Genomic DNA, 14182 nt, shown 5'->3' on the forward strand with positions numbered 1-14182 from the left:
CATTTATGTATCTAGCTAGCTAGCTACTGTCTATCTAGCATATTGTTTAGCATGTTATACAGCTTTGGAAGGGTTTAAATATAAATCCAACTTAGAAGATACGTTCTACATACATTAGTAATGCATCCTTTAAAAAAAATTAATCCATACACTTGTTTTAATTGCAAAAAACCCTTTTTATGTGACCTACCTTACAAATTGTACTAGTATTGAGGTTATGGCCTAAACTGCACTGACCCAAACATTCTAAAGGGGGTGTGAATGAGAAAACTAGTGAGTAGTACTGAAGCAAAATCATATGAATGGAATAATGTCAGCTACAACAACTACAACATGTTTTTAAGGGTGTTTTATTTTGGTTAGCCTACATAAAGGAAACATTCATTTCTACCATAATGGCCAGTCTACTCCATCGTAAGGGCATCTTACAGGGCAAAGTATCTCATGTTATTCACTGGAAGTGCACCCTATAGGGCACTTTTTTCATTTAAAGGGCACCCAATTCTGCTCTTCAGTATATTAGGGGAACCCTAATTGCACCCATACAGAACTTCCAGCTCACCCCATTACGGCAACCTATAGGGCACTGCATTACATTCTCTTCATTTAAAGGGCACATCATGTTTTCTCACTTCTGGGGGCACCAATATTTTATCATACTGTGTTCCTCTAGGGAACTGGGGGTGGGGGGTAATGTAATGGGTCTGTTGATCTGTTAGTCTGTTGAATATGCTGCTGCCTGTCTGCCAACCAAAATTGGAGATCCTTAATTTTCCTTTATTACATGCTTTATCCAGAAAGGCCAATACCCACCAGGGTTAGACACTTAAAATACAAAGGGATAAACAATAATATGCTTGCAGTTCCTTTTTTTTTTAAATTTCATTTTATTTTGTGTACAACATGTACTGCACGACTGACAGTACTGGCAACTTCAATAGGACTTGTAATCAGAAAAAACATAATGACCACATATTCAAAGGATCTTTTATGAACAACCACCAAACTTAGATATCTAATGGAGTCTATAGCCCCTCTTCCTTTGTACCAAACTGAATTCATTATTTTATCTAATTGACAGTAACACATTTTAATACAAAGATTTTTAAATAACACTGGTGAGTGGGATTTCAGAGATGAGAGTGGGTGTTCAGTGCATAGTAGATAGTTTATGATATGTTTGGAATGATATTTTCCATTGCTTGTTCATGAAACAGTATGTTCAAATATGAATACATACTGTATAAGTACAACATACTGTATTTGTGTGTGGATATGGACATGTTTTATATTTTGTTTATGTTTGTAAAATGCCATGGATTACAATATTGTTATTGTACCTGCACCCTGCCTATACAGAAAAAGAAGAACAAACATGTTAAAGAACATGTGATAGCACAATTTGATGTGATAGCACACCTGGTTCACATCAAGGACCCCCAAACTGAGACAAATTAGACCATGGACCTCCATTTGATAAGATTTTTGCTTTTAGTTGTTTAATTACAGAAAGTGTATGAAACCCACGACCAAAAATAGTCATACTTTCTGTCATTGTTGTTACTTATGGATGGAATTATAGTGAAAATAAGTCATTCCCCTTTTTGCTCGAGACACCTGGATCCTCCTCAAGGACCCCTGGTGGTCCCCAGACCCCACTTTGAGAAACACTGCTCTGTTCTTGTGATTTTAAAGCATTGCCTCCAGATGGCAGTATCTTCTACCAAATAATCTCAAACTTTACTGATCTGTAACTAGTGGTGCTTTTACACATTATTGCATTAAGATCAATCATTACCAAAGACGGTTATCTCTAAAAGTGTTTCTCTTTTCTGAGGTCAAGATTAGCCTGTTAGACTGATATTATTATGTTTTTAAACATATTGAAACTTATTGTACGGGGAATTCCCATTTAAGAGTCAACAAACAAAGTTAATATTATGTAAAAAGTATAGCTGTTACATCATGAGCTTTAGTTTACTACAACTAAAATGAATGATCTAATAGTTGACAATTGCAGTGTCCAATGTAACTATATAGGCTCTCTGAGATATACAAGTATTGTCAATGATCTCAGGTTTAGACAAAAATATACTGTCTGTCTGTCTGTCTGACAGATGCCATTAGTTTTTATTGTGGACTTTTTCTAATCTATTTCTTAGACTCTGTGAAGAGAGATGTTGTTGGAGTGTAGCAGTGCAGGCATTAGTCTGACACCTCTTCCTATTCAGGATGTAGTGTGAGATGTTCCCAATTATTTATTTTTTTAAGTACTGAATGGAGATGTCTTCAGAGGAAGCCTCCACCTCTTCATCCTCTCCACACTGCTCCTTGCTATTATAGTCCTCCACTCCACCGCCACCTCTTCAGTTCTCACCATTCACTTACTTTTTCTCCATCCCTTCCCAGCAGGACTGGTGCATTGTCTTCCTTTGCTTGGGGAAATGAGTGTGAGAAAGGTAGTGAAGGGATGAAAATAGACGAGAAACTGAGGGAGGGAGCAAGCAACAGTGCAGTACAGTGAGAGTGTTGGGTGAGGTGGAGATGGGAGAGACAAAGAGAAGAAGGGGGGAAAAAGGAGGAGGGGAGCGTGAGAGGACGCGAGAGATGGTGTGTGGTTGCCAAGCAACGATTGGTAACCAAATCCCCAAGCATCCTGCTTATGCTGCCCTACCCTCCCTCCAGGCCTGAATCACACACACACACACACACACACACACACACACACACACACACACACACACACACACACACACACATACACACACACACACACACAGTAGGTGTGTGTTCTCACTTGTTATTCAATTATTCAATCAAAATGTTGATGCTATTTTGATTTAAAAATGCTAACAAAAACTGTGTGATTTGATATCAGATTGTGATGCAAGAGCTTGTATATATACAGTACATTCATGTTAGAATGCACAGCAGATAGCTGCAAATGCAATCTTATAAAACAGGTACTTGATTGATGGCACTGAGATTTATTGGGCTTTCACTGTTCTTGCTCATAAGATTTTACACTGTATGTGTGAAATCGATAGATCTGTCACTCTAGCACTGATTCCCATGTGGGACAGTTTCTCTGCTTGCTGCCACTCATGCAACCATGAAGGATGACTGATAGTCACTGGCAAAGATGGTGCTATCAAAGCCAGTAAATTCTTCCATCCCTGCAGGTTGTAGGCATTGAAAGGTTGTAGGGCATTTTAAAGAGCCAGACCTGCATCTGTATTCAGTGTGCGTGCACTTGTGTGTGTGTGTGTGTGTGGTACCTGTTGTCAGACCCTCCTTTTAGCAGGTGTTTCTTTATAGGGAAATGAGTTGTTTCTCCCAAAATGCAATGCTGTACACCTAAAAGAAACAGTGATGATTTTTGAACCAAAAACAAATATCAAAATTTCTTTTTAAATATATGACAGACATTTTTAACATTTGGTATATTTTGTTCCACCAACACTATTGGATGATATATAATATAAAGTCACTAATGAGCATCACACAGAAGTCCCACTGACAATATTTGAGGAGCATATGTTATTTTTTTCCCATTAGATTGAAAAGGGGGGGGGGGGGGGGGGGGGGGGGGGGGGGCAGAGAGAGAGAGAGACAGAGAGAGAGACAGAGATAGGGGGGGGGAGAGAGAGAGAGAGAGAGAGAGAGAGAGAGAGAGAGAGACTGAAATATCCAGCTCCAGTACCTGTTAGAGCGCTGGATGGCCGAGTGATCAGATTAGAGGTGTCAGGGTTCGTTAATCTGTAAGGGAGGGACAGACTGCCACTCACGCTGGTTCCGCAAACCGCTCCCATTCACCGGCGGCGGCAAAGGGGAGAGGAGCACATTTGGTGTTGACGCGCGTCGGGGAATTTCCCCCCATTTACAATGGATACCTGCAGGGTACGAGCCTGGGTGTTTCTAGTCCTGTTATGGCAGGACGGGTCTCTGGCATCGCAGTTTCCGACACAGCTCATGTAAGTATGGCTCCTATAATCCTATTTCGAGCACTTACTGTTACCTGTTTGTTTCAAGTGCTCGTCGTTTAGAGATAGTTATTATAAAGTGCAGTTACCCATTTAATGTGTGTGTGTGTTTGTGTGTGTGTGTGTGTGTGTGTGTGTGTAGTCCATAGCCTAAAATACGTGCACGCTTGGGGGGTGTGAGAGTGGGGTGGGCTGGTCGTTTCATTCATGCACCGGTGGTCATCTTGAGGAAAACACGTTTGGCGGTAGACAATATTTCAGCGTTCCTCTGGCTGCTCGCCTCCAGGCGGTGATTAATGTAGGTTACCATAATCAGCAGTTTGTCGCCTGGATGACTGTAGCCACGGAGCGCCGTGACAAGTTGTTGAGGAGTTACAGTGGTTTTCGTCTGGCCCTGTTCCTGTATGTAAAATGACAAAAGTTGCCCCTTGAGAGTTTGAAAAGAGCTAATCTGATTTAATAGTATCCTCTCCCTTCTTGGGACATAATCTAAAATAAAAATAATAATAACTCTATCGTTATGCAGAATAATGAGTTCCTCTACATTTTGAAGGTCAGTCCATATAAAGTTTTCTGAATCTGGGACCGTACAGAATTGAGGCCCAACCAGTATTTTTTTTTTTTTGGCCATATAAATTCGAAGTATAGCCTATTCACATGTAATGTCAGACTTGGAGTCATAGGTGAAAAATAACTTTAACAGCACCAGAAAAAGATTTAAATTGTTGTCTACAATTAATCTGAGAATTAAAAGACCTGTCAATCAATTTGGGAGTGACATCAGGTTTTATATTCTTTTTATTCCTGAGAATAATAACATGCCCGTTTATTGGATCAGTGGATGTGATGCAGATAACCACAAATAAATCTTTTATTATATTCATTTATTTAACCAGTAAGTCTCTTGAGATGTTTTTTTTTTTGTTTTTTTTTACAAGCAAGACCTAAGAGTAAAATGGTGAAAATACTAATTTGTTTGTTCTGATACCAGTTAAGTCTGCATGCTATCACATTTTAACACTATTTAGCTTAACACTAGATAACCTGTAACACTATTTTCACTTTTATTTATTAATTTATTTATTTTTACTTAAATTAAGAATTTGGTCATCAAGACCAGAATATTGGCATCTGTGAGACATTTCTAATATTTTGTCCACCCCATTCATGTACTGAGGGTAGACTACATATTAGAAATGCCTCTCAGTATAATGCAGTATAATTTCAAGCACTAACAGAATTCAGTTTTCTTGCTGATATTTGAACCCTGAAGTTACAAGTCACCAAGTCAACCCAAAGAGTGACCACTGCAGGTTGGATTGCCACAGCAGAAAACATATTTTTTTAGGCTGCCCTTTTGAATATGTCACACAATTAGTGACAGCAAAAATACCTGCATTTGTGCAACTTAAGCTACTCAACAGCTAACAGCCCCTTGTACTGAATCTGTTGGATGCTCAGTGTTAATTTGTGAAAGAGTGAGTCCAAAATGCATTCATCATTTTCCAAGTAAAATTGATTCACAAGGTATATACAGTGTACAATTAAGGGAATCTATAGGTTGTTGCATCAAGGCCTTAAATGTCTATTTTGGATTCAAGGGCTAGAAAACCTTGTAGGCCCTGCATCCATTCTGATTACATGTTATACTGGAAGCTGACAGTCTGCTTTGAGTTTGCTATAGTGATGGTGACCATTCAATATCGCCATCTTTATATTTCCATGGCCTCTTTTCTTTTTTGAAAGGTTGCTGAATTCAATTTCTATTAGGAGTGGGGGATGTTATGGAGGCCTCTTCTTTTGAATTCACAGCAGAGGAAAATCTACAGCCTGGATCATCTACCAGATGGTCCTCTCAAACATCTTTTTTCTCATCACTGTTGGAGTCCAGAAAAAAAAAGCATCTTGTCGAAAAAATATTCCCGAACTTATTGTTGAGAATATCAATAATGAGTAACAAGCAGTAAATATAAATATAAGCAATACATTACATGATTGCGTCCAAATTTATCCTTTAAGATATCTTTTAAGCTAGATAGTCCTCAACGATAAGAACGGAATATACTAATCATGGCTGTAATGTGTGTGTGTGTGTGTGTGTGGAAAATGTGTTTTGACTCATTTGGAGTGTTCATGATGATGAGAAGCAATGTTTGAACACAGACTAGAAAATAAGCCAAAAGAGATTAAAATGAACTGGATGAAACGCTCCATCCATCAAGTGCATTCTTACACTGATCAAATGGATGGCGAGAAAAATACCGATTAATGGTAATTTTGAAAACTGAAATAAGCTGCTTTTGTTTCTCTTTATCATCATATAGCTCTGTTGTTGTGGTAACCATTCTGAAGATGAAACACTTTCCACTACCTTAGATGTCTAGAGCAACATTTCAAAGTGAATAAAAAACAAGAATGGGACAAAACCCTTCCTTGAAAGTAAAACACCTTATCATGTGGATTTTTCTTTTGAACTTATAATCATGTTGGCTGTGCCAGAGATATTTCAGATAATTCTGCACTGCAGTTGCATCATTAATCATTCATTAATCAATTATATTTTCACTACAGATCATCAGCAAGCCTACCTGAATTACAAATTTATGCTGATTATTGTTTTAAGACAGACAGAGGATGCTGGGTTAGTCAGAGCTTGATCCAAAAGCCCTCCAGTTCATATCAAAGCACTTTTTAGTATCTGGGCCAGGCTGAAGAAGGACTGAATTGGCCACTTGGGTGTTAGTGTAAAGGCTACAGAACATGAGCAGAGCACTGCTGGTTGTTGTGGTGCATTACTGTTGGTGTTTTCATGCCTCATTCTGGATTGGACTGCTTCTGTCTTTACCTCTGTAATGAGTAATTAGATAAACTATGCGCCAGCTCATTACTCTCTCTAGTTCCAAAGTGATGGCATCATAACATCTGTCTCTCTCTTTCTTGTATTGTCTCTCCACGCCTATCTTTCTGGTTTGCTCCCATTTGCTCTTCCTGTGTCTGAAAAACAATGTAGGGCAGTGTCTGACCCAGTTGCCTTTTGTATGCATGTGTGTGTGTATGTGTGTGTGTGTTTAATTATCCAGTGTTGTACCAGAGGCTGCAGTAATCAAAGCCCAGCAACCAGAGCAGAAAAAAAATTGCCACCTCAGCTTAACAACAATTACTTTATTACTGTTTAGGCATCTCTGAAAAGCCATGTTATTTTAGCCATAGATAAATAATGATAACAAATGATGTGACATTAGCAGCAGTATACTTCACCTAACTTGTGTTTGTATGGAAACATCTAGAAGGATTGCAGAAGGTGAGCAGGCCTTACCTCATGGTATTTATGAAGCCTTGCCACTAAACTAGGTTGGGACCTCAAGGGATGGTTGAAAATGGATTATTTAAGGACTAGGAATTAATGTGCAGACATTTTCCATGCCTACATCTGATCGTCTAATGCTTATTTAACAAGAGGATTTGACTACGAATATTCATATAAAGCAACAGGCTTACGGCTTTGGGGAGTAGTGGCATAGCTCTCTATTTTATGGCCCTTTACTGTATGTAATGAGCCAAGTGAGCACTTTACAGACAAGACTTCTTTGTCTGCATATTGTAGTGTTCTGCATTTGCACGCACAGACACGCACAGACAGCAAACACACGTACACACAAGGAATTCAGGATCGTTTAAGGTTCGTAAGCTGAGCCATCCTGCTGCTTAGACATAGTAATTAAGCATTTGACAAAATTCCCTAAATAGATTCAGAAAAAACAAGTGCACAGAAAAAAGTACATGTCATCCATACTCGACGTGCAGACGAACACATACTGCACCACAGCGGTGTCTCATCTATTTGTCAGCACCTGAGAGTTTTTTTTATAGAGATTTACACTGGTAGCTGTAGATTTCACAGAATCGAAACTCCGGAGAGATGGCACTCTGAATGTCAAATCCCTGGAAGCACAAACACATACACGCACACATACACACATACACATAAACTCTAACTCAGAATTGACTTGTCAATGCTTCAGGCTTTAATAGCTCAGGGGTCCAAGGTCCACTAAAATACCTTACAACCAGTTTACTGTTAGTAGATTTGGGGATGAGGAAGTGTGGGACAAAGGACGGGATCAAGAGAAGAGAACGTAAAAGGAGAGAAATGAGTGAAAGAGAGGAGAGAAGAGGAAAAGAAAAGAAAGGTGTAAGAGATGACTGTAGTATACCAGTAAGCAGAAAAGAAAATGGAAGACTCATGGAAGATGGTGTGGCATCAGTCCAGTTGTGTCCTTTCCCTCAACCTGTTTTATGTTGGTTGTTTACTGCATCTTGTTTCAGTAACAATATGAAGGAAGAACTGCGGTAACTGATTTATATTGTGTGGTGGTCTCTCAACACATTACTGTTAACATTTACATTACCAGTGAGTATAACATGTTATTATAATATATTTAAAATAATTTAAAATTTGTCCCTGTACTATATCATACTTAACATAGTATGTTAACATTGAGGGGATTTGACTGATTGTGTTGCTCTCAAATGCTCATTGTATAGAGATAACTGTGTTAAATATGTTAACAGGCTAAAGATAAGATTAATGTACAGTACATGATAAGTATCGCAAAGATAAATGTACAGTAGAGCTGCAATGCTTAGTTCAATTAGTCAGTCCTCAGAAATTATGTACAACCATCACCAGACTGAAAAGACTTTTTGTACTGACAGTCATGGTTCCCAGATTGTTTATCCTAATGCTTTTAGGATAAACGATCTTAGGGAAACGATCCCCCCCCCCCCCCTCAGGATCTTAGGGATTCATATCAAAAATGTGATTTATTTAATGTATTTATGTAAAGAAATGAATATTGGCCGACATGTTATCAGATTTTTTTAAAACTCTCAAAGTTTATTAGCAACAGCCTCAGAAATCTGTCCAACCAAATGAAAAACAAATCTCAGGCTGCTCTTGTGGTTGCCAATTACCTGTTTGCCAGATCATGGTCATCCAACACCACTGGTTCCTTTTTATCTATTGGCAGCTGAAAGATGAGTACCCAAAAAAATACCATTTGGTGGCTCTAAATCACTGCAGCATACAGTGCAGTCGCTGGACATCTATGTTAGTTTTCCTTCACGTAGCCATAAGGCTCAGTCTGCAGTGCTGTCCACAACCCCTAAACCATCTGGCTTTGGGAATTAAGGGATAGCAGCTGAATTATGTCTGACCCTGCTCTAATATCTCCACCTACCCTCTCTTTTCCTAAACAATTTAACTGTGCTATCCCTTCTGGTATTCCCTCTGTTGCAAAGTTTCTCATCTTTCTCCCCTAGCATACTTGCTCTGAATTTTCTCCATACACTATGGATTTTGTGTTCTCGCTGCATCTTTCCTATTTCTTTTCTTGCTTCTTGATCTTCTGTACCTTTCTCTCCTTGTTTGCATCTTACCTCCTCCCTCTGCTGTATTGAGGGTAGATGTTTTGCACACATACTGTAACTTGCATGACACTCATTACACTCCTGCAATGACAGTTTTTTGGGGATATTTTTTTGGGTGTGCATAACTGTTTTTCTGTCGTTTATTCCAGTGTTTATATGCGAGTATATATTTGCAATTAGGGAGTATCACAGCTAGGTCTGTGTTACTGTGAATGCATGACAATGAGAGCATCTGTATCCCTTGCCAACCTGTTATCAATCTCATACAATATTAATGGCACTGTCTCAGGGTGTGTGTGTGTTTGTGTGTCTGTATGTGTGCATGCGTGGCAGCATATATGGTGATTTAATGCATCCACACGCACACAAGTATTTTGCTCCGGGAAGCCTCTCATACCAGGTGCACCTCTAGATGAGTCTGATTATTCGAACAAGTCACCGTGTCACTCAATGCATAATGCCTTAGGTCTTTGCCGTTCTCATCTAGCCTATCTTTATGCATGCCACTGTGTTCAGGAGGCATGGAGTTATAGTTTATGTCAGTATGATTGAGATAAGACAATATGATTGGAGGAGGATGAGAAAAAGGCTTATATCCATTGTGTGGCACCAGTAGGCTGGACCTGAATTCCCTGGAGCTCTTTCATATACAGAGAAGCACTTTGGTCCTGGCCACCTCCCACCTCTCGCTTGGCCACTCACATCACCGTCACCAGTCACAACACCAGCTGACACTTATCTGATTGGTTGACTGACTTCATGTTTGAACTCTCAGAAAGTAATCGTATTGGTTGACACCCAGTGACACGTGTTTGATTAGATGACATTGTATTTGTTCCCGGTGATTCCGGTTTGATTGGCTGACATTTTGCTTGACCTATCAGAGTGATTCTCTCTGGCCTTGTTTGTTTTGACGCCGTGTGACTGGATGGCCTTGTTAGATGATAGATGTAAGATAACTTGATTGACAGTTTAATTGCACTGTGAAATGCCTGTGATGTCTCTTCTAAACTGGTTACATCTGAGTTACAAGATTGGTTGTGTGTACTGCTTTGTCCCGTAGGATTAAAGAATGGGTTGATCAGATGCAGAAAGAGCTCGTCACCCTGGCAGACACAGCGACAGCTGGGAAGAGTCTCAATCAGGTATACACCCCTAAACATTACACACACATGCACAAAAATAGAGAACAATCCAAATTTAACGCAGCTATGGATCCCCTACATATCATGACATCAAGAAAGTTGTACTATCTCTTGTTTTCGGTTTCTATTAATTATTGTCAAGCAGAATTCTGCTTTTGAGTAAACTAAAAGAAATAAATGTCTGACACATCAGCATTATATCATCAATTACATGTGTGATTGTATGCAATCATTACTCTCTCTGTCTAGATTTTTCTGAGAAACCAACACCGGTACACTGTGGAGCAAAATGACGCAGAGGAGCTGGTGGCCAGAGCAGCCAGGAACATTGAACAGCTGCTGCGGAAGAGGTCTGCTGCCTTGGAGGTAAGACTCGCCACACTCAGAGGAACCAACTGTCAGTATGTAATTTTATGTAGGTTTTAAAGCTGTACAGGACTAAATCTTTTACTAACAAGGGCTACGACAGAGAAACGTTTTCCATCTGCTTCTTACTTAGACATTGTAGATTCGAGTTTGTATATAAAATAACCCAAGTATATATGGTGAACCATGTGTTCAGTTTAATTATAGTAATACTGTAGGTATTTGTGAAATGTTGACATTTGTGACATTTAATCTGACAAATTTAGTAGATGTATTAACATTATACATTAATATAAACACACATATTGATGAAATAAGTTGCCATGGTAACTTTTTTATTGAAAAAGAACAAGCTTAGTGCATTTAGTTTATACATGAATTTTGGTCGACAGACTACAATAACTGGATTTTGCATGTTTGATGGTATTGATGAGCATTCCAACCATGAGGCTCCTGGGCAGAATGAAAAGGGTAAAAGGAGATTTAAATGTTCAAACTTTCCACCAGAAATATGCCTGTTGTTCTTGGCAGTTTGACTGACAAAAAAGGACAGATCTAGACTGAACCCACAATGCTGAGCTGAACACTGATAGTTTTGTGTTATTGAGAAGATCAAATGAGAGGCATGTTCTGATACTGAAATCTAGGAAAAGCATTGAGATTTAATCCTTTTTAAAAATCTTTTAATTTTGTCTTTTCTAAATATGTATTTAAGATGCAAATATACCACTCAATCTGGAATAATCATTGCTACATTCAGATGTATGATCTTGAGTGGAATATTATTTAGATATGTTATGAACTTTAAAGTGCTTAATAAGAACGAGCAACATTATTTTTATAAATCCCCCTATATGCCAAATTGAACTATAAAAGTTGATAGAAAATAGTAATTATATAATGTATAATTATAATTATAATACATTTATGTAAACAGTAGCATCTTGTTACAGTTGCATTACCATCTGGCCATTTATTTATTTATTTAATCATTTGTCTGGTTTCACACTAGTTTACCAAGTGTGATTGTTGCGGATTTTATACTTTTCCAGGTGCAATCATCCTTTAAATGGAGCATGTCAGATTCAAAACATTTTAATAATCCTCTGGCAACAGGATCTCTGGTCCTCCTCCAAAAGGCTTCCTGTGTGGTAAACAAATATTAGGGATTTGCTGACATCTGCCCAGAATCTGCACAATTCTGAGGGGTTTACAGGCTGCACTGCTACCTTGTTGACATAAGCCATTACCTGAATGTTGTGTATTATTTGCCAAATTGTGGCCATTCTGTAACAGCACACTAATACTTTAGCGGTATGGTGATAAGTATAGGATAGATCTACATATTTACATATATACTTGTGTACAAAAGAGCAGAAAGCAGGGACTGAGTTTTTTCTGCAGGATTCAATGTGATAATTAGAGCTTTGACCCTGGGGAGTTTCTCTCTTTCTACCCCTCTGTATACCCCCCTGTTTTTTTACTCAGAACTGGGTCAGAGATGCTCATCTATATTGGGAGTTTGAACTGTTTTTATACATTCAGAGGGAGTTCATAACACCCTTTACCCTGCCTTTATAAGGCATCACCATTGTTGTCTTATTAGTAATGGAGAGGGAGTATTTATGAGCGTTCATAAACATATCTCCTGCCAAGTGTCTGCCTTGTTGCTGTTAAGTAAACATGCTAGTGTTCTTATCATTTTTCCAAGTACTAGTGCATTAAGATGCGTAAGCAGCAAGGAGAAAATTGGCTCCAGTGCATTATCCAAGTGATAGAAGAGAGAGGTGGTTAAAAGGTTGAGGTGCATTCATGTGTGTGTGTGTGTGTGTGTGCGTGCTAAGGGTAGGTGGTATATGAATTGTGGGGGGGTCATGATAGCCTGATGCTCACAATCCATCCAGCCTCCGGACATCGATCACTTCTCACTCTTTATTGCTTCTTTGTGTCTCATCCTCCCCTACGAGTAACCTCAAGGCACACTGATATTGGATTGTCTGTTCTAAGATGTGTGATTGGGGAGATAAATGGATGAATGGATGATGGGAAAGAAGAGCAAATGAATGAATATGATGGATGCATGAATTGATGGACAGATAGACTAAGCAGATAAAGATGGCTGTACGGGATGGTACAGTGAGAGCAGCTGTGAGAAAAAAAATAATGATTTGTTTGCTCTTGGTTTCCTATTTTGAGTGTTATTTCAGGTAAACAACAAAGTAGAATGACAACAAACACCAAATCAGAACTTTACACAGTACACTGTCCCAATAGAGGTTGTGCTTTGAGGTGAATTTTGCTGACAAGTCTTCTAAGTTAAACTTGGCTGTAAAGTTTATCAGACATAAAAAAGGAAGGGGATCTCTATTGCAGTTGGGAGTTCCTTTCTTGTTCAATGCCTTTGATATAAGGTTGGAAATGACTCTCAACGTCAGTATAATTGGAGATTGCCCAAGGCACTTGAGCCACTTTCGGTTAGTTGTCAACTGCTTTCAAACTTTCATCCTCCCTTTGCCTTTCTGTCTTCTCTCTCCCTTCCTCTCCGTCTCTCCGTCTCTGATCTCTAACTCTGCATGATGGATGACCTTTGAAAGGCCACAGTTTACCTAGCCACAGGTGTGCGAAACAAGTGTGTGTCTACTCATGCTTCCATAAATAAGTGTGTGGCAGAGTGTAACATGCATTATTAATGAGTACTTGGCTGCACACTGTTGGGCGAGATCACTTTGTCAAAGGTTTTACAATGTATACTCTGACTTGATATCAACAGGACACTGGGGTTGGGCAGTCGTTTCTATTTTCATATCGTCCAATTGTGGTTACTCGAGGTCGCTGATAGGTGATCCGATCGCCAGGGGATAGCAGGAGTAGGAGGGGGTGGGGGAAGGAGTTACGTCACAGCGCACGTCTGTGTATCTGTACTTGGTGTGACAATATCACACCATCATGTTCCATTTAACATTATTATCTTATCTTTAATATCAGAATCCAATTCACATCCATAATGTTCACCACTCTTATGGATCGCAGAGCGAAGTTTTGGTGAGCAGGCATATGGAGAACAGAGATGCAGGGTGTCAGACGGTAGGGCAAAGATTCTAGAGTTTGTTTTTTTTTTGCCATTGGAATTGGTCCAGTATTGAACGAGATCGCTCCAGCCAGCAGCCGCGAAACAGGCTGCAATGTAATCCTTGGGGGCAATTGTGTCCGTCAAAGTAGATACGTCCACTAAAAGTGCTTGTTTTGCCACTGACGGGC

At 39.2% G+C, this 14182-nt stretch overlaps 1 protein-coding gene across 1 annotated transcript in view; it reads left to right on the forward strand.

Annotated features, from left to right (window-relative positions):
* Positions 1-3722: 3722 nt before the first annotated feature.
* LOC121896653 (voltage-dependent calcium channel subunit alpha-2/delta-1) overlaps positions 3723-14182 on the forward strand; it is a 58767-nt gene continuing 48307 nt past the window's right edge. Inside the window, exons 1-3 of the mRNA XM_042410556.1 lie at positions 3723-3974; positions 10477-10558; positions 10808-10924. Coding sequence (XP_042266490.1) covers positions 3886-3974; positions 10477-10558; positions 10808-10924 — 288 coding nt within the window. The 5' untranslated portion in view covers positions 3723-3885. The remainder of the gene's footprint in view (positions 3975-10476; positions 10559-10807; positions 10925-14182) is intronic.

This window comes from Thunnus maccoyii, chromosome 5 (genome assembly GCF_910596095.1).
Source record: "Thunnus maccoyii chromosome 5, fThuMac1.1, whole genome shotgun sequence".
In the NCBI taxonomy this organism is placed as follows: domain Eukaryota; kingdom Metazoa; phylum Chordata; class Actinopteri; order Scombriformes; family Scombridae; genus Thunnus; species Thunnus maccoyii.